This window comes from Anomaloglossus baeobatrachus, chromosome 8 (genome assembly GCF_048569485.1).
Source record: "Anomaloglossus baeobatrachus isolate aAnoBae1 chromosome 8, aAnoBae1.hap1, whole genome shotgun sequence".
Taxonomy (NCBI): domain Eukaryota; kingdom Metazoa; phylum Chordata; class Amphibia; order Anura; family Aromobatidae; genus Anomaloglossus; species Anomaloglossus baeobatrachus.
Genome location: NC_134360.1, coordinates 245,497,982 through 245,518,840, shown reverse-complemented (window position 1 = coordinate 245,518,840; position 20,859 = coordinate 245,497,982). Strand labels below are relative to the sequence as shown.

The following is a 20,859-nucleotide window of genomic DNA, read 5'->3' as shown; positions in this document are numbered from 1 at the left end:
TCTGCCACCTCTGTCTGTGACTTCTGCCACCTCTGTCTGTGACTTCTGCCATCTCTGTCTGTGACTTCTGCCATCTCTGTCTGTGACTTCTGCCACCTCTGTCTGTGACTTCTGCAGCCTCTGTCTGTGACTTCTGCCACCTCTGTCTGGATTCTGCCACCTCTGTCTGTGACTTCTGCCACCTCTGTCTGTGACTTCTGCCACCTCTGTCTGTGAATTCTGCCACCTCTGTCTGTGACTTCTGCCATCTCTGTCTGTGACTTCTGCCATCTCTGTCTGTGACTTCTGCCGCCTCTGTCTGTGACTTCTGCCACCTCTGTCTGTGAATTCTGCCACCTCTGTCTGTGACTTCTGCCATCTCTGTCTGTGACTTCTGCCGCCTCTGTCTGTGACTTCTGCCATCTCTGTCTGTGACTTCTGCCGCCTCTGTCTGTGACTTCTGCCACCTCTGTCTGTGACTTCTGCCGCCTCTGTCTGTGACTTCTGCCGCCTCTGTCTGTGACTTCTGCCACCTCTGTCTGTGACTTCTGCCATCTCTTTCTGTGACTTCTGCCACCTCTGTCTGTGACTTCTGCCACCTCTGTCTGTGACTTCTGCCATCTCTGTCTGTGACTTCTGCCATCTCTGTCTGTGACTTCTGCCGCCTCTGTCTGTGACTTCTGCCATCTCTGTCTGTGACTTCTGCCGTCTCTGTCTGTGACTTCTGCCACCTCTGTCTGTGACTTCTGCCGCCTCTGTCTGTGACTTCTGCCACCTCTGTCTGTGACTTCTGCCATCTCTGTCTGTGACTTCTGCCACCTCTGTCTGTGACTTCTGCCACCTCTGTCTGTGACTTCTGCCATCTCTGTCTGTGACTTCTGCCATCTCTGTCTGTGACTTCTGCCACCTCTGTCTGTGACTTCTGCCACCTCTGTCTGTGACTTCTGCAGCCTCTGTCTGTGACTTCTGCCACCTCTGTCTGGATTCTGCCACCTCTGTCTGTGACTTCTGCCACCTCTGTCTGTGACTTCTGCCACCTCTGTCTGTGACTTCTGCCATCTCTGTCTGTGACTTCTGCCATCTCTGTCTGTGACTTCTGCCACCTCTGTCTGTGAATTCTGCCGCCTCTGTCTGTGACTTCTGCCACCTCTGTCTGGATTCTGCCACCTCTGTCTGTGACTTCTGCCACCTCTGTCTGTGACTTCTGCCACCTCTGTCTGTGAATTCTGCCACCTCTGTCTGTGACTTCTGCCATCTCTGTCTGTGACTTCTGCCACCTCTGTCTGTGACTTCTGCCATCTCTGTCTGTGACTTCTGCCACCTCTGTCTGTGACTTCTGCCACCTCTGTCTGTGACTTCTGCCATCTCTGTCTGTGACTTCTGCCATCTCTGTCTGTGACTTCTGCCACCTCTGTCTGTGACTTCTGCCACCTCTGTCTGTGAATTCTGCCACCTCTGTCTGTGACTTCTGCCACCTCTGTCTGTCAATTCTGCCACCTCTGTCTGTGACTTCTGCCGCCTCTGTCTGTGACTTCTGGCATCTCTGTCTGTGACTTCTGCCACCTCTGTCTGTGACTTCTGCCACCTCTGTCTGGATTCTGCCACCTCTGTCTGTGACTTCTGCCGCCTCTGTCTGTGACTTCTGCCACCTCTGTCTGGATTCTGCCACCTCAGTCTGGATTCTGCCTCCTCTGTCTGTGACTTCTGCCATCTCTGTCTGTGACTTCTGCCGCCTCTGTCTGTGACTTCTGCCACCTCTGTCTGGATTCTGCCACCTCTGTCTGTGACTTCTGCCACCTATGTCTGGATTCTGCCACCTCAGTCTGGATTCTGCCTCCTCTGTCTGTGAATTCTGCCACCTCAGTCTGGATTCTGCCTCCTCTGTCTGTGACTTCTGCCATCTCTGTCTGTGACTTCTGCCACCTCTGTCTGTGACTTCTGCCACCTCTGTCTGGATTCTGCCACCTATGTCTGGATTCTGCCACCTCTGTCTGTGACTTCTGCCACCTCTGTCTGTGACTTCTGCCATCTCTGTGGGTGACTTCTGCCACCTCTGTCTGTGACTTCTGCCACCTCTGTCTGTGACTTCTGCCATCTCTGTGGGTGACTTCTGCCACCTCTGTCTGTGACTTCTGCCACCTCTGTCTGTGACTTCTGCCACCTCTGTCTGTGACTTCTGCCATCTCTGTCTGTGACTTCTGCCACCTCTGTCTGGTTTCTGCCTCCTCTGTCTGTGACTTCTGCCATCTCTGTCTGTGACTTCTGCCACCTCTGTCTGGTTTCTGCCTCCTCTGTCTGTGACTTCTGCCATCTCTGTCTGTGACTTCTGCCACCTCTGTCTGGATTCTGCCACCTCTGTCTGTGACTTCTGCCGCCTCTGTCTGTGACTTCTGCCACCTCTGTCTGTGACTTCTGCCGCCTCTGTCTGTGACTTCTGCCGCCTCTGTCTGTGACTTCTGCCACCTCTGTCTGTGACTTCTGCCACCTCTGTCTGTGACTTCTGCCGCCTCTGTCTGTGACTTCTGCCGCCTCTGTCTGTGACTTCTGCCGCCTCTGTCTGTGACTCCTGCCACCTCTGTCTGTGACTTCTGCCGCCTCTGTGTGTGACTTCTGCCGCCTCTGTCTGTGACTCCTGCCGCCTCTGTGTGTGACTTCTGCCGCCTCTGTCTGTGACTTCTGCCGCCTCTGTCTGTGACTTCTGCCGCCTGTCTGTGACTCCTGCCGCCTCTGTCTGTGACTTCTGCCGCCTCTGTCTGTGACTTCTGCCGCCTCTGTCTGTGACTTCTGCCACCTCTGTCTGTGACTTCTGCCACCTCTGTCTGTGACTCCTGCCGCCTCTGTCTGTGACTTCTGCCGCCTCTGTCTGTGACTTCTGCCGCCTCAGTCTGTGACTTCTGCCACCTCTGTCTGGATTCTGCCACCTCTGTCTGTGACTTCTGCCACCTCTGATGATTAGAGCGAGTCATGTATATGATCCGTCACCTATTTTATCATGTATAACACTCCAGAATCCACATTGATGAGTATTGGAAGTGTTTTTTATGTGGATTTAGTGGTTTGTTTACAGTGAGTTTTTGACGTGGATTATGGAGAATATTTTGCCCTAAAATCTATTAGAAATTACTTAAAGCCTCTCCGTTTCCTCTCCATATCAATGATAAATCGCACGGTGTCCCCGATTTTAATTGTGGTGAGTCTCCTGACCCGTCTTATACCCTCATAGGCACCGATGAGCCGTCAGTTCGGGTCCGGTCCAGACCTTGTGGTCGTTATACGGTCAAGAAAATCACAAAACGTCAGAACCAGGAGGGTTTTTTTGCAGTTGACCTGTTGCAGGATCTGGTGGGTCACAGTTGACCTGTTGCAAGATCTGGCGGGTCACAGTTGACCTGTTGCAGGATCTGGCGGGTCACAGTTGACCTGTTGCAGGATCTGGCGGGTCACAGTTGACCTGTTGCAGGATCTGGCGGGTCACAGTTGACCTGTTGCAGGATCTGGCGGGTTACAGTTGACCTGTTGCAGGATCTGGCGGGTCACAGTTGACCTGTTGCAGGATCTGGCGGGTCACAGTTGACCTGTTGCAGGATCTGGCGGGTCACAGATGACCTGTTGCAGGATCTGGCGGGTCACAGTTGACCTGTTGCAGGATCTGGCGGGTCACAGTTGACCTGTTGCAGGATCTGGCGGGTCACAGTTGACCTGTTGCAGGATCTGGCGGGTCACAGTTGACCTGTTGCAGGATCTGGCGGGTCACAGTTGACCTGTTGCAGGATCTGGCGGGTCACAGTTGACCTGTTGCAGGATCTGGCGGGTCACAGTTGACCTGTTGCAAGATCTGGCGGGTCACAGTTGACCTGTTGCAAGATCTGGCGGGTCACAGTTGACCTGTTGCAGGATCTGGCGGGTCACAGTTGACCTGTTGCAAGATCTGGCGGGTCACAGTTGACCTGTTGCAGGATCTGGCGGGTCACAGTTGACCTGTTGCAGGATCTGGCGGGTCACAGTTGACCTGTTGCAGGATCTGGCGGGTCACAGTTGACCTGTTGCAGGATCTGGCGGGTCACAGTTGACCTGTTGCAGGATCTGGCGGGTCACAGTTGACCTGTTGCAGGATCTGGCGGGTTACAGTTGACCTGTTGCAGGATCTGGCAGGTCACAATATGACACCGGTCACCTGGTCGCCTCAGACTCATATAATGGGGTCACCAGTCACCGACCCCTAATAATAAATATTATTATTATTATTAATATCCAAGGAAACACAAATGAGGAGATGAAGAGCAAGAAATCCCCACAAAATGCGCATTGTCAGGTGTTAGTAAACAATAATGTTTTCTTTCACTGACAGCAAGCACAGTGTGGGGGATGGTGAGACGCAGAGGCCGGAAGTACCCGGCACTTCCGGGCGGCGCGTCACGTGACTGCCAGACAATAGGCAGCCGGCAGCGCGGGAAACTGATCCGAGGTCAGAGGTGATCGGAAGCCGGGGGGCGTGGCCGTGACGGCGGGGCGGGGCTCAGGGCGGGAGGTATAAAAGCGGCGCCCGGCGCGGGGGATACGATCTGCCATCTTCTCTTCCCCAGTCGTGGTCAGTGGAGCTCAGGCAGCGATTCAAGTGATCATGGCCGAACAGACGGTGGCGACCGAGGCAGAGAAGTGAGTGGGGCTTGGTGGATGAGTGCGCTTGTGTCACAGGGGAGGACGGTGACACATGGAGGGCGGGAGGCGGCTCTGCTGTCCCGGGGAGCCGGGCCCGGTCATGTCCGGTGTCACCGGGAGTTCTGTGTTATCATTTCATCGTTTATTCCGGGCCACATAGTGATGGGGGCGGGGCCCGGGGCTTTCCTGGCAACAGAGTCGATCCTCGGTGTTCTATTGGCTACAGTCGACAGGCCCGCCGACAGCTCGCCTACTGATTGGCTGCTTGGACCTCGGCGCGCTCGGCTTTGTGTGACCAAGTGACAGCAGCCCGGGGTTGGCGCCAAATGTCTGCGCTGCCGGGTCCCTCGTGTGGGAGACTCTGCAGCCTCACTACCGGGCTCAGCCTCCTCCTGTGAAAGGTGGGGTACACGACTGCACGACCTCCTCCTGGGGGGGCGCACTCTTGTGAAAACGGGGGGGGGGGGACACGACTGTGCTCGGCCTCCTCCTGTGAAAGGGGGGGGGGGACACGACTGTGCTCGGCCTCCTCCTCCTGTGAAAGGGGGGGGGGGACACGACTGTGCTCGGCCTCCTCCTCCTGTGAAAGGGGGGGGGGGGACACGACTGTGCTCGGCCTCCTCCTCCTGTGAAAGGGGGGGGGGGACACGACTGTGCTCGGCCCTCCTGTGAAAGGGGGGGGGGGACACGACTGTGCTCGGCCTCCTCCTCCTGTGAAAGGGGGGGGGGGAACACGACTGTGCTCGGCCTCCTCCTCCTGTGAAAGGGGGGGGGGGGAACACGACTGTGCTCGGCCTCCTCCTCCTGTGAAAGGGGGGGGGGGACACACGACTGTGCTCGGCCTCCTCCTCCTGTGAGGGGGGGGGGGGGGACACACGACTGTGCTCGGCCTCCTCCTCCTGTGAGGGGGGGGGGGGGGGACACACGACTGTGCTCGGCCTCCTCCTCCTGTGAGGGGGGGGGGGGGGGGGGACACGACTGTGCTCGGCCTCCTCCTCCTGTGAGGGGGGGGGGGACACACGACTGTGCTCGGCCTCCTCCTCCTGTGAGGGGGGGGGGACACACGACTGTGCTCGGCCTCCTCCTCCTGTGAGGGGGGGGGGACACACGACTGTGCTCGGCCTCCTCCTCCTGTGAGGGGGGGGGGACACACGACTGTGCTCGGCCTCCTCCTCCTGTGAGGGGGGGGGGGGGACACGACTGTGCTCGGCCTCCTCCTCCTGTGAAAGGGGGGGGGGACACGACTGTGCTCGGCCTCCTCCTCCTGTGAGGGGGGGGGGGACACGACTGTGCTCGGCCTCCTCCTCCTGTGAAAGGGGGGGGGGGGGGACACACGACTGTGCTCGGCCTCCTCCTCCTGTGAGGGGGGGGGGGGGACACACGACTGTGCTCGGCCTCCTCCTCCTGTGAGGGGGGGGGGGGGGGACACACGACTGTGCTCGGCCTCCTCCTCCTGTGAGGGGGGGGGGGGGGGACACACGACTGTGCTCGGCCTCCTCCTCCTGTGAGGGGGGGGGGGACACACGACTGTGCTCGGCCTCCTCCTCCTGTGAGGGGGGGGGACACACGACTGTGCTCGGCCTCCTCCTCCTGTGAGGGGGGGGGGGGGACACGACTGTGCTCGGCCTCCTCCTCCTGTGAAAGGGGGGGGGACACGACTGTGCTCGGCCTCCTCCTCCTGTGAGGGGGGGGGGGGACACGACTGTGCTCGGCCTCCTCCTCCTGTGAGGGGGGGGGGGGACACGACTGTGCTCGGCCTCCTCCTCCTGTGAAAGGGGGGGGGGGGGGACACACGACTGTGCTCGGCCTCCTCCTCCTGTGAGGGGGGGGGGACACGACTGTGCTCGGCCTCCTCCTCCTGTGAAAGGGGGGGGGGGGGACACACGACTGTGCTCGGCCTCCTCCTCCTGTGAGGGGGGGGGGGGACACACGACTGTGCTCGGCCTCCTCCTCCTGTGAGGGGGGGGGGGGGACACACGACTGTGCTCGGCCTCCTCCTCCTGTGAGGGGGGGGGGGGGACACACGACTGTGCTCGGCCTCCTCCTCCTGTGAGGGGGGGGGGGGGACACGACTGTGCTCGGCCTCCTCCTCCTGTGAAAGGGGGGGGGGGGGGGACACACGACTGTGCTCGGCCTCCTCCTCCTGTGAAAGGGGGGGGGGGGGGGACACACGACTGTGCTCGGCCTCCTCCTCCTGTGAGGGGGGGGGGGACACACGACTGTGCTCGGCCTCCTCCTCCTGTGAGGGGGGGGGACACACGACTGTGCTCGGCCTCCTCCTCCTGTGAAGGGGGGGGGGGACACACGACTGTGCTCGGCCTCCTCCTCCTGTGAGGGGGGGGGGGACACACGACTGTGCTCGGCCTCCTCCTCCTGTGAGGGGGGGGGGGGACACACGACTGTGCTCGGCCTCCTCCTCCTGTGAGGGGGGGGGGGGGGGACACACGACTGTGCTCGGCCTCCTCCTCCTGTGAGGGGGGGGGGGGGGGACACACGACTGTGCTCGGCCTCCTCCTCCTGTGAGGGGGGGGGGGGGGGACACACGACTGTGCTCGGCCTCCTCCTCCTGTGAGGGGGGGGGGGGGACACACGACTGTGCTCGGCCTCCTCCTCCTGTGAGGGGGGGGGGGGGACACACGACTGTGCTCGGCCTCCTCCTCCTGTGAGGGGGGGGGGGGACACACGACTGTGCTCGGCCTCCTCCTCCTGTGAGGGGGGGGGGGGGACACACGACTGTGCTCGGCCTCCTCCTCCTGTGAGGGGGGGGACACGACTGTGCTCGGCCTCCTCCTCCTGTGAGGGGGGGGGGGGGGGGGGGACACGACTGTGCTCGGCCTCCTCCTCCTGTGAAAGGGGGGGGGACACGACTGTGCTCGGCCTCCTCCTCCTGTGAGGGGGGGGGGACACGACTGTGCTCGGCCTCCTCCTCCTGTGAAAGACAATTGTGCACATGGAGGGGTGTAACCAGCTTTCAGCTGTGAGTTATTGGCCTTGGAATATAAATGGTTCCAGTCACTGACAGCAAGCTGAGGTGTTACCAATTATCAGTCAGGGGCTGTTGTAGCAGCTGTTGCAGGGATCAGTCTTCTAGTGCTGGGGATAATGATCAGATGTTGGAGGTAAAGGTTTTTTGTTTTTTCTTAGGATGGAAGAAGTTTCTGAGCCGTCAACATCTGCAGAACAAGTTAATGGGTAAGACACGCGAGCGCTCGTACGGCCGGTGCCTGTCAGTGAGTGACCGTCTCTTCCTCACAGGGACGATGTGGACGCCGAAGTGAAGAGGCTCATGGGAGTGGGCAAAAGAAACCTGGTGATGAAGGACATCCGCTCTGCCGTCAACGCCTTCCAGGAGGCCAGCAGCATTCTGTAAGTAGACCGTGACCGCCGCTGCCCCGCTCCAGGCCGTTCCCTATACATGGTGCTGCTACAGCTCAGAAGAGGGTGAAATCTGCAATTCAAGATGGTGCCTGATCTCTTATCAATCCCATAATGGATCACTTCAACAGCCGGAGCCGAGGGCACTGCTGCCTGCCGAGGGCACTGCTGCCTGCCGAGGGCACTGCTGCCTGCCGAGGGCACTGCTGCCTGCCGAGGGCACTGCTGCCTGCCGAGGGCACTGCTGCCTGCCGAGGGCACTGCTGCCTGCCGAGGGCACAAGGCCTTAATCTGCAACCAAATCTGCATCTTCTGGCAGGAAAAACAGGTTTTGGCCACATGTCTTTCAATGGTGTCAAAGCCTAAAGAATTGACATGCTGCAGGGTTTTTCCTTGCAAAAAAAACTAAATGTGTGCACAGCAGTTCATGATTCTCAAACTTTGCCTCCATCGGGATATCCCTGCAGATTTGTTACAATGTGGGGGGCAGCGAAAGTGCATCGTATGCACACAGCCAGTGTACACTAAGACTACGTTCACATTTGCGTTTTTTTTTCCTTCCGTCACAATCCGCCCTTTTGAAAAACAGTGGGATCCGTTAACGGATTCCACTGTTTCCCATAGACTTGTATGGGTGACGGATTGTGCCAAAAGGACCTGCGTTGCTTCTGCTGGGCGACGCTCCGTTGCTTCCGCCCAGCGGGAGAAACGCAGCATGTAACGTTTTTTGAGCAGCGGAATCCTTAGGATTTCACTGCGCATGGTCTCTGGCTCCCTGCACCCGTAACAAAGGTAAATATCGGGTAACCAAGCAAAGTGCTTTGCCTAGTTATACCCAATATTTACCTTTGCTACGTGTGCAGGGAGCCCGACACTTCCCCACTTGGCTCCGCCCCCTCCCGCACTCCACATGTGTACACGCGCCATAGTTCTGCTCCACTCATGCTGCACTTCGCACCCCCCCATCCCCCCCACGCACACATTCTCGGTGGCCGAGCAATCAGCTGATCACCCGGTGACCGGCTAAAAAAATCAAAACTGATTCCGTTGTTTTGCAGCATCCGTTGTGCCACTATATGCAACACATCCGTCACACAACGCAATACAACAGATGCCGTTCAATGCAAGTGTGAAACGAGCCTAATATGTAACTGGTCTTAAATAAAATCTGAATGATATAACAAATTAACCCATTAGTTCAAAATGAAATGCATCAGTGATGAGCACATGGGAGCAGGGTTTGCTCCACACAGTAGCTGGCAGCCATATTGCCTAGGTGGCCTCTGTCAGCAGGAGTGGGCTGAGGTTGGGTCAAGTTGCTGCCATTGGGAAGATCCCAGCAGAACTTGTGGTGCAGCTGGCCTATTGTGGTCTTGGTACTGACATAAGGCTCAGCTGCAGACTGTCATGCGATACTGCAACTTTCACTATATGCAAGCAATTCTATCCTCTACTGTAGTGTATACCAGATGCCCATAGGTGGAAGATTTGGGAGGAAAATGACAATAAGCACCTTTGTAATAGATCTTATCTGACAGACTTGCTTCTCTGCTGGAATTGATAAAATTCTGTGGTCAGTGAATGTGTCCCCATTAGAGGAGATCGCAGTTGTCCCTGATTGCCTAATGTGGCACCTTATATTCCAAATGGCCCTCTCCCTGCTGTGCATGCAAGGTGTCATGTCCTCTAATAGGATCCTCTGTTCTTCCATAGTGGGAAGAAGTATGGGGAGACGGCCGACCAGTGTGCAGATGCCTTCTACCACTATGGCACCACGCTCCTGGAGATGGCAAGGTAAGGAATCACCTGGGGGGGACTAGTACTCATCCTTGGAGTTTTGTTCCTACATCTGACCCCCTCCTGTAACTTTCTGTGCAGAATGGAGAGCAATGTCCTGGGAAATGCTCTGGAAGGCATGCCGGAAGAGGAAGATGAGGACTCTGAGAAAGAGGACCCTGTGGTCCCCAGTGCTTCCAACCTTGATGGTATGTATCAGCCCTCAGTGCATGCGCTTTAGAATTCAGCCTTTGGCTGCTGTATGGGAGCTTTATACCTGGCTGGTGCCATTTCAGGAGCCTTGCTGGTCTTCATCCTATGGCAGCCAAAATCTGGACTCGCACTGTCTATTGTCGCTTTCTTGCTGTCTGCTTCTGCTTAGGGGGGTAGTAGACAACTGTCAATTGTCAAGTGTAAGCTGCCATGCTAGGGGGCTCGCTTATCAGTACCAAAACTTATAGCATAAGGCTATGTGCACACACTGCGTTTTTGGCCACTAAAAATGCACAAACGCACCCGCGGCAAAAAACGCATGCGTTTTTACCACAATCTGGTGCATTTTTGGCTGCATCTTTGATCTCTGCGTGTTTCCAATGCATTGCATTGGGGGGGAAACGCAGGAAAGAATTGACATGTCCCTTTTTTTTTTTGTTTTTTTTTTTTTTTTGCTCAAACGCAGCTTAAAACAAAAGTTGTGTGTGAACAGCAAAGCTGAAAACTCATAGACTTTGCTGGGGAAGCAAAGTGATGCAGTTTTGAGGCCAAAAACACACTGTGCACATAGCCTATTGAGGCTATAATGACACTACTTGATTGCCTGCTAGGAGTTGCTCACCAGCCATTGAGTGGTGTGGACGGCTAAGTGACCACGTTGGTGGTCTGGCAACTTCAGTTTACCATAGATGCCTCATGGGTTCAGCCTTAAACATGCCCAGTGCAGTGATGCTTTGCTGCAATATGTAGTCCTGCTACTAGTAAGTCTGCAATCTGTAGCTGCAGAGCTTCCCTTGTGTCATTCACATGAATAAGCGGAGTGTAGTACAACTGTATGCAGTGTGAACAGACTCTACAATGTCCCACAACCACCATGTACCACTGTTTGGAGATGTATCGTTACTGAATGAAGATGTGTATCTAATGCTCATGGCTCGCACTAAAATTGAGGGATTTTTCTCAAACCCCTTAGAGAAAGAAAGGGAGGAGTTAAGAGAGCAGGTATATGACGCCATGGCAGAAAAGGAGGAAAAACCTGAGAAGGAGGACTCCAAAGAACCAGAGGCTGAGGAGATGGAGTGTGAAGAATCCTCTGCTTCAGAGATCAAAGCTGCAGAGACCCAGGACAAGGCTAAAGCTGACACTGCAGAGACCCAGGACAAAGCTAAAGCTGACACTGCAGAGACCCGGGACAAGACCGAAGATAATGCTGAGGAGACCCAAGACAAGGCCGTCGGTAATACTGAGACCCAAGACAAGGCTGAAGATAAAGCAGCAGAGACCCAAGACAAGGCTGAGGATAATGCTATGGAGACCCAAGACAAAGCTGATGAAGCAGAGACCCAAAACAAGGCTGAAGATGATGTTGGGGAGACCAAAGACAAGGCTGAAGATAAAGGAACGGAGACCCAAGAAAAGGCTGAGGGTATTGTTGTGGAGACCCAAGACAAGGCTGAGGGTATTGCTGTGGAGACCCAGGAGGAAGCTAAAAATGAAGCTGTAAAGACCCAAGAAAAGGCTGAAGAAGCTGCAGAGACCCAGCCAAAGGATAAATGTGACATTACAGAAACTGAAAAGGATAAATGTGAAGCTACAGAGACCCCGGAGAAAGCAAAAGAAACTGCAGAGACTCAAGACAAGGCTGAAGGCAATGCTGTGGCTACCCAAGACAAGGCTGAAGGCAATGCTGTGGCTACCCAAGACAAGGCTGAAGGCAATGCTGTGGCTACCCAAGACAAGGCTGAAGGTAATGCTGTGGCTACCCAAGACAAGGCTGAAGACGAAGCAGCAGGGACCAAGGAGAAAGATGAAGCAGCAGAGCCCCAAGAGAAGGCAGGTGATCCAGCAGAGACTGAAGGTGATTCTGCAGAGACCCAAGATAAAGCTGAAGGCAACACTGCAGAGACCCAAGAAAAAGCTGCAGAAGTGGAAAAAGCCACCGAAGCCAAGACTGAACCAGAGGTCTCATCAGGACCTGAGAGCTCAACTGAACCTGCTAAGGAGAAGACTGAAGACATAGAGACTGACTCTGCAAAGGAGTCTGAGAAGCCAGAGGTCAAGACTGACAAACCCAAAGACTCAGAAGCTGCAGCTAAACCTGAGGAAACTGCAACCACCGCGGAGAAGGAAGATCAAACTGAAGATGAAGCCGCAGAGCCTATGGAAGAGGCGGAAGGTAACAGGGGCTGTAGATCTGGGTGCACTCGTCTGGTGACCTGGCAGCGATGGTCTGGACTGTTCCTGCACCTGAGTCTGACACCGGTCATTAGCAGTCTGGTGGTGGCACGATGGCTGTCTGCACACTGCATGCATGATGCCTCGCTCTGCACCCACCACTTGCAGTCTGACATCTTATTTAATTTTTTTTTTCTGCAGAGGAAGATGCTGAATCTGATGATAATGAAGAGACAGACGAGAAGGTGAATAATCTGTAGGCTGATGCAGGGGTTCTGTCCCAGTTTTTAATAAAGCCTGCATTAAAGAGCGTGTGCATGTCTATGCCAGTTCTTTAAATGTTAATGCACTGTAAACCTGTTTGTATGTTGGATCCTATGGTTGTATTCTTGCATCAAAGCTGTATTCTTTTTGCAGGAAAATGAAGAGGAAGTAGACAACCTGCAGCTAGCCTGGGAGATGCTGGATCTGTCAAAGATCATATTCAAAAGGTAGATTATCTGCTACGTGACAATTGCCTAACCAGTAGGTCTGCATCAAATACAAACTAGTCACACTTCTCCATAGATGTGCTCAAAGCAGTTGTACTGCACCCCCTTAAAAATATGGTTAAATGACTGCTCAGATCTAGAGCTGTTGCATATATTCAGCTTTTAGTTTTGAGCTAAATTTGAAGACCAGTTGTCTCCCAACATATGGCTCCAGTTCTTGCAGAACCAGTTCTCCTCACCCATACTGAGGGTAGTGAGGGGAGCCTGGGTTGGCTTTAACCTGCAATTTGATCTGGATGTTTCTTCTAATCCACAGGCAGGAGCAGAAGGACTCTCAGCTGAAGGCGGCTCAGGCTTATCTGAAGCTGGGAGAAGTCAGTATTGAGTCAGGTGAGCGATGCCCTTGAAGCTTTACTGCAGACAACTGAACCTGTTAGGGTACTGTCACACTTGCGTTAATTTCCTCCCGTTAATTTCCTCCCATCACAATCCACTCTTTTGGAAAACAGCGGAATCCGTTAACAGATTCCGCTGTTTCCCATAGACTTGTATGGATGACTGCCAAAAGTACCTGCGTTGCTTCTGCTGACTGACGCTGCCGGGCGGAAGCAACGCAGCATGTAATGTTTTTGAGCGGCGGAATCTTTTTTTTTTTTTCACTGCATGCGTTTTTTTTTTTTGTTTTAAAATCACAAACTTTATATTGTCTCTCGGTGGCCGAACATTCAGCTGAGCGCCGACATGTGAGCGATCAGCTGAGCGCCCGCCAGGTGACCAGCTGATCGCTCACAATAGTCTGCTGCTGGTAAAACTGTAAAAACTGCCATTTATATGCAACGCATCTGTCACACAACGCAAGGCAACAGATGCCGTTCAATGCAAGTGTCTAACTAGCCTTACATGCACTGGTCACTAATGTGCTGTCTCCTCCTCCAGAGAATTACACCCAAGCTGTGGAAGACTTCCTGATGTGTCTCTCCATCCAGAAGGAGCATCTTGTAGAACACGACCGACTACTTGCAGAGACTCACTACCAGCTGGGCCTGGCTTATCAGTACAGCGGCAAACACGAGGATGCCATCTCTCACTTCAACCAGTCCATAGTGGTGATTGAGAAGAAACTGGGTAAGCGCAGTGCACAGGTCATCAGCCCCATAATTCAGCTACACTGATCACACTTCAGATAAGTGCAGCTCTGAATTCTTGGCTCATCTTCTACAGTGGTCCTTACAGAACAGCTTGAGAAAGCTGCAGAGGAGTCTAAGGAAGAAACACAGAAGGAAATGGAAGAATTGAAGGGTCTCCTGCCTGATATTAAAGAGAAGATAGAAGATTCCAAAGAAGCACAGAAAAGTCTAGATGACACGGTCAAAGTGATTAAAGAGACTCTGGTTAGTCCCTGCACTGGCTACATGGCTGACACTGTTGGGAGGATCTTAAGATGTTTCGAGGCTGCAGCTTGTCCCATGGTATAGATGGGGTAACAGGTCTTCATTGCACAAGATGACTTCAACACTTCGTAAGGCCCAGTCACACACAACGACTTACCAGCGATCCCAAAAAACTATGCAACCCGATAAAGATCGCTGGTAAGGTCTGACATCTCACCTGTGACCTCCCAACTATGCAGGAACTATACAGGTGGCAGTAGCGACCTGTATAATCTCAGCAGTCACTGTGACCCTGTCACACAGTGTCAAACACAGCGATGTGTCCTGCCCAGCAGGACATCACCTTTAAAGAAAATGTCCTGGACCATTCTGCAACGACTAGAGATCTCACAGCAGGGGCCTGATCGCTGGTAGGTGTCACACATAAGATCGCTAACGGGATCGCTACTGCGTCAGACCATGACTCAGCAGCGATCTCGTTATGTGTGACCGTGCCTTCAAAGGGAACCTGTCAGGTGCAACATGCACCCAGAATCACCAGCAGTTCTGGATGTATATTGCTAATCCCTACCTAACCATCTCTGTATACACTAGCATAGATAAAGGGATATTTAGAAAGTGATTCAAAAGAACTTTTATCTTATGCTAATGAGTGCAGGCACAAGTCCCCAGGGTGTTCCTCCTCCGACCCGGCACACACAGCACTGCTTGTGACTCGGCATTGAATAGCCTAAGGGGTGCTTCACACAGCGATCTCGCTGCCGAGATCACTGCTGAGTCGTGCTTTTTGTGACGCAGCAGTGACCTCATTAGCGATCTCGCTGTGTGTGACACTGAGCAGCGATCTGGCCCCTGCTGCGAGATCGCTGCTTGTTACACACAGGCCTGGTTCGTTTTCTTCAAAGGCGCTCTCCCACTGTGACACACAGATCGCTGTGTGTGACAGCGAGAGCGACAAATGAAGCGAGCAGGGGAGCAGGAGCCAGCGTCTGACAGCTGCGGTAAGCTGTATCCAAGATAAACATCGGCTAACCAAGGTGGTTACCCGATATTTACCTTAGTTACCAGCCTCCGCAGCTCTCACGCTGCCTGTGCTGCCAGCTCTGGCTCTCTGCACATGTAGCTGCATTACACATCGGGTTAATTAACCCGATGTGTACTGTAGCTAGGAGAGCAAAGCTAAGCAGTGTGCGCTGGTAACTAATGTTTACCTTAGTTACCAGTGTCCGCAGCTTCCAGACGCAGGCTCCGTGCAAGCGCAGCGACGCAGGCTCCGTGCAAGCGCAGCGTCGCTTGCACGTCGCTGGGGGCTGGTCGCTGGTGAGATCTGCCTGTTTGACAGCTCACCAGCGACCATGTAGCGATGCAGCAGCGATCCTGACCAGGTCAGATCGCTGGTCGGATCGCTGCTGCATCGCTAAAGTGTGAAGGCACCCTAAGATATACTACCCCCCCCCCCCCCCCCCCCCCCGACTAGTCCGCCCTCTCGGCATAACACCTTTGGGACTAGGCCTTGTACTCATCAGCATAAAAGATTAAGTCTTAAGATCTTTGTTAGTGTATACAGGGACGGTTAGGCAGGGATTAGCAATATGTTCCCAGAATTGCTCATCGTTCTGGGTGCACCTGACAGGTTCCTTTCAATATGATTGGATGTTGTGCAATGCTAAGCCTTACAACTGAGCCAACAAACAGGAGGCAGAATGGATGTGACTGTACTTCAATACATACAGTTGACTGTGCCCTTTAAGATAATATAATTCACTTGTATAGTGCTATTGATTCTGCAGCGCTTTACATAAATCAGCACCTCTGTCCCCATTGGGGCTCACAATCTAAGTCCCTAGCAGAATGTTTTTAGAGTGGGAGGAAACCCACGCAAACACAGGGAGAACATACAAACTCCTTGTAAATGTTCTTGGTGGGATTTAAACTCAGGACTCCAACCCTGCAAAACTGCAGTGCTAACCACTGAGCCACCATATGGGTTATTTCCATTTTCCTAAATGTATTTTTAGATGGTGCTACCTGGACAACATATTAAAAACGTAGTGCCATTCTAGCAGTATTGGTGCCAGGGCCTCACATGGCACAAGGTCACTTGAGACCAGGTTCTGACCATGTGTGCCTTCCAGCAATCTAAAATGAATTTTTGCATTTAAAAATGATTATGTTGGTAGTGAACAGCCCATTTAAATATAATCTTCAAGGATTATACCCACCTTGGACTAACACATTACTGATAATGTGGCATGCACATCTTATTCCGTCATTCATGCTGACCTACAATATGACAGTCCTTATTGCTTGTTGCTCATACCATAATGACTGCCCAGTCATGGATGCATCCAATATGTTTTACAGGGCGGATCATCATCCTCATCAAACTTTCCAAAAGAGAATGGTAGTGCGTCCACATCGGTAAGGGATGTCTAGCTTTATCCTTATGGCTTTGTCATTCCCAGTGACTGAGCCTCTTTCTTTACAGGCACAAGCAGAGAAGAGCAGCGACTGCACCGTGCCAGTAACAAACTGTGTATCCGACATCTCTCATCTTGTACGAAAGAAGGTAAATGCTTAGCACCTTGGTGAGTTCTGGAGGTAAATGGGGGGGCTGAGTACTAATTGCCTTCATTCTGAAGAGGAAACCGGAGGAGAGTCCAGTGAAAGAAGCCAAGAAGTCCAAGTCAGAGCCTGTTGAGAATGGATCTAGCAATGGCGATGCCGTGGTGCCCACAAGCGAGAAGGCGGCAGAGAAGGTGGGTGCGGGGCCGGGACATCCAGGTCCCCTCATTGCATTTGTTATGTAGTAACAGACCTTTTATCGTCCACCCACAGGCAGAGAATCAGACTCCCATGGAGACGGCCACAGTGGAAAGCACTGCGTGATATTACCTCATTACACTGTATATAGATTCCCACTTTTGGTTTTGAGCATCTTTTTGTAAAAGAAAATAAAGAATGGAAAAATAAGTTTGCAGCTTGTCCTGTGCATGTCAATATATTGAGCTTCTGAGATACTAATTTGTGCATCCTTAGTGGGCACGCGTTATCCTATCCTGAGGATAATCTGATCGGCCGGGGTCCAACATCCTGCACCCCAGCCCATTAACCATCAGCGGCAGCAGCAGGCTGGACATGCTCAGCAGTCTTCAGATAGTGGCCGCAGCTGTGGAAAGTACATCGCCTCCTATTCAAATCAATGGTGGCATGTGCTGCACATCTGGCTCAGATGGAGCCGCTCCAGAACTGAGCATTTCCAGCGCCAAGAACAGCTGATCGGCCGGAGTGACAGACCCGGCCATGTTAGTGGACAACTCCTTTAACACTAAAGATTGCAGACAACTGAGCAAAAAGGGTCCAGAGGGGTTTCACCTCTCCCCAAACAGCACAAGTGTAGAGATGAGCAGATCTGTGACGTTGGGGGTTCAGCTGGAGCTTCGAGAAGTCAGTTCAGGACCCAGATTTGTCCTGACTTTCCCTCCTAAATGAAATGAGTGGGCTGTTTGGCCCTCTGCCCAGTCATAGGCCAGTTTCAGATGTCCATGTTTTATCAGGTACAAGCGACACGCATGGGTAGTCATACGTGACATCTGTGTCTAATGTGTGACACGTACTAGAGAACATGTCTTTGAAATAGATTTTCTATATTCACCTGTATCCAGCAATTGTCTCCTGCTTTCGACAACCACTAATTATTGAATATTCACTACACCTCAGAACTGGAAGCAGGAGCATTGCCGGGTGAGTATCCAGCAAGCAGTGTATAACATCCAGGAGGTGATGACACCCGCGCTACAGCAGGTGTCATGATGACATCACAGGTTCATTGGGGACTCAGATGACCTCCTGGAGTCACAGCACACACTGCTTGCTGGATGCTCGCCTGTCATCAATGCTGTTCTTAGCGACGCTCCTGCTTCCAGGTCAGAAGTGCAGTGAATATTAAAGCATAATTAGCAGGGGTCTGAGGCACCAGAGCCAAAGAGAATCACTGGATACAGGGGAGTATGAAGGTTTTTCTTTAATTTCAAAGACCCATGTTCTCTACAGTATGTTACACTCATACATGGATCATCAGTGTAGACACCCATGATTCCAGGGTGGGGAAAAAAAGTGCACATGTGGGGTCAGTCTGAAAAGATGGATGTGTGTAACTCCAGAGAACATGGGTATGTGTGGCATCAGTTAAAAAAAACTGACCACCTCCCTGACAAACACCCTACCCCCCCCCCCCCCCCCACACACACCTTTGCCCTCTCATTCCTTTACTGGTAAACCTACATTCTGCAGTGAGATGTGCTCAGTGTGCCCTGGGAACCTGTATCCTAGAGCCATGAACAATAGGAATCTCCTAATGCTGTGGATTTCACAGCCGCCTTCACTTATACTCTTCTGTAGGTTTCCAACTACATCAGTGGTGTGGGAGCAGCCCTAGGATCAGGAAGTTTGTGTTTTTTGCAAAATTCAGAGCATCGTCTGGCTAAACCAACATGCTTTTCTGTACTTGCACCACTGTGCTCATTAGAAGCAACACTGTGGCTAACTTCAGCAAAAGTGACAAATTATGGAATGGTAAAGGTTCAGTATTAAAGGAGTTGTCCGACATTAGCTTACCAAAAAATTATCTGCTGTATTGTCATATAAATCACCCCTACATTGTTTTCTAACTTTTGTGCCTCTTGAACTATCCCTTTTTTATTCTCTGCAGCTTTGTTTACATTCAGCTCCAGCAAACTGACCCCTTACTGTGCCAAACGTCACAGCCAGAGCTGTCACAGCCCCACCCCAGTGTCCAGCCCCACCCCCTGACCTGTTATCACTCTAGCAATGGAAATAGCAGCCCCACATCGGGCTCTGCGCCGCACGCACACGGCTCTGCAACCCACCACACACAGCTCTGCAACCCACACCACATCAGGCTCTGCAACCCACCACGCACATGGCTCTGCAACCCACACCACATCAGGCTCTGCAACCCACCATGCACACGGCTCTGCAACCCACATCAGGCTCTGCAACCCACCACGCACACGGCTCTGCAACCCACACCACATCAGGCTCTGCAACCCACCACGCACACGGCTCTGCAACCCACACCACATCAGGCTCTGCAACCCACCACACACAGCTCTGCAACCCACACCACATCAGGCTCTGCAACCCACCACGCACACAACACATGCACACATCGGGCTCTGCACCTCACTTTGCGGTCCGCAAAAAACTGAAGCGAAGATGAATAGATGAGACATATGTCTGCGCCCCCCCCCCCTGCATATTTTAAGCTGGCACCCTTTTAGTGACTTTTATGTGGCACTAAAGGGTGCTTAGCCTTGTATTTGCCCAAAAAAATAATTAAAAGTGGGGTTCCCCATACTTTTGTAGCCAGCTAGGGTAAAGCGCAGCAGCCTGCAGACCACAGCTGGTAGCTTGACCTTACTATGGGGAGATAAGGTATGCACACCAGTGACTATGTAAGGGGAATACATGTAATAGCAGAAACTGCTGTGTGAATACTGACTTGAAAAATCCAATAGCCATATGTAAGAATGAAATGTGAAATGGAACCTGCATTACTGCCATGAACATATGAATCAAGAGAAATTTAGCTACTGAATTGATCAATGCAATAGAGCCCCAACACTACGCCAAAGTATTTCTTTGTCGCTCCATTGGGAGACCCAGCCAATTGGGTGTATAGCTTCTGCCTCCAGAGGCCACACAAAGTATTACACTTTAAAAAGTGTAACCCCTCCCCTCTGCCTATACACCCTCCCGTGGCGCCTCAGTTTTTTGCTTTGTGTTGAAGGAGGCACACATTCACTCAAGCTCCCATTTTAGTCAGCAGCAGCTGCTGATTGTATCGGATGGAAGAAAAGAGGGCTCCCACAGGGCCCCCGGCATGCTCCCTTCTCACCCCACTAAGTCGGCGGTGCTGTTAAGGTACCCATTGCGGGTACAGAGGCTGGAGCCACATGCCGTTTTCCTTCACCATCCCTTAGAGGCTCTGGGAGAAGTGGGATCCTAAACGGTCATCCATTCACTGGGACCGGGCTCCCTCTGCAGCCCCTGTGGGAATCTGCCGGACAGGAGACTTGGTATCAGGGACAGGCCCTGCATCTAAAGGTACTCTGTGTCCCCATGGGGATGGTGCAGGAGCGCTTGTGTCACAGACGCTGCAGCGGCTGCTGTTTTTTTTGTGACGACCGGGACTACCACACCGACCGTGCCTGTTTGCCGGCCGCGGTATTAAATTTAGTCCCCGGCTTCTGCGGCCTAGTACCATAACTCCCGGGCCTGCCAGTCAGGGGTAAGGGCGGGACGGTCGGCCTGACGTCGACAGTGAGGGCCGGAGCATACTTTAGGTGTCCTCCTCCCCCCTCACTAATCACTGAGTATGTATGTATGTATGTGTGTATATATATATATATATATATATATATATATATATATATATATATATATATATACACACACACATACATTTTCTCTGTTCGGCCGCATTGTTTGGCTTTTGGCTATATACCCTCAGTGATCACTCTCCTAGGAGACAACAGCATGTCGTCCACAAGGAGCAAGGGTGCCAAGACACAGGGTTATTTTGCAACCTGTACCTCTTGTGCGGCTATGCTACCTGCAGGTTCCACCTACCTTCACTGTGAGCAATGCTCGACCCTGCTGCACTCGCTCAGCCGGAGCCTCGGGCACTGGTGGGACCCTCGGCTCAGGTAGAACCGCCGGCTTCCACTGTCCAGGTGGCAGGGACAGAGTTTGCAGTTTTGGCTGAGAAACTCTCT

General features: G+C 52.9%; 1 protein-coding gene across 2 annotated transcripts; it reads left to right on the top strand.

The window, feature by feature from the left end:
- The first annotated feature begins 4,487 nt into the window (after positions 1–4,487).
- On the top strand, positions 4,488–17,032 carry NASP (nuclear autoantigenic sperm protein). 2 transcript variants are annotated; one of them, XM_075320494.1, is made up of 15 exons: positions 4,488–4,635; positions 7,783–7,830; positions 7,894–8,004; positions 9,727–9,807; positions 9,892–9,998; positions 10,976–12,178; positions 12,379–12,422; positions 12,595–12,668; positions 12,985–13,058; positions 13,605–13,793; positions 13,890–14,059; positions 16,424–16,480; positions 16,548–16,628; positions 16,702–16,818; positions 16,898–17,032. In XM_075320494.1, the coding sequence occupies exons 1-15, from the start codon at positions 4,601–4,603 to the stop codon at positions 16,946–16,948; spliced, it is 2,442 nt and encodes an 813-aa protein (XP_075176609.1). In that variant the 5' UTR covers positions 4,488–4,600; the 3' UTR covers positions 16,949–17,032. The 2 variants fall into 2 exon arrangements, with proteins under 2 accessions (XP_075176609.1, XP_075176610.1); XM_075320495.1 differs by lacking the exon at positions 4,488–4,635 and adding an exon at positions 4,911–5,039.
- Positions 17,033–20,859: the final 3,827 nt, after the last annotated feature.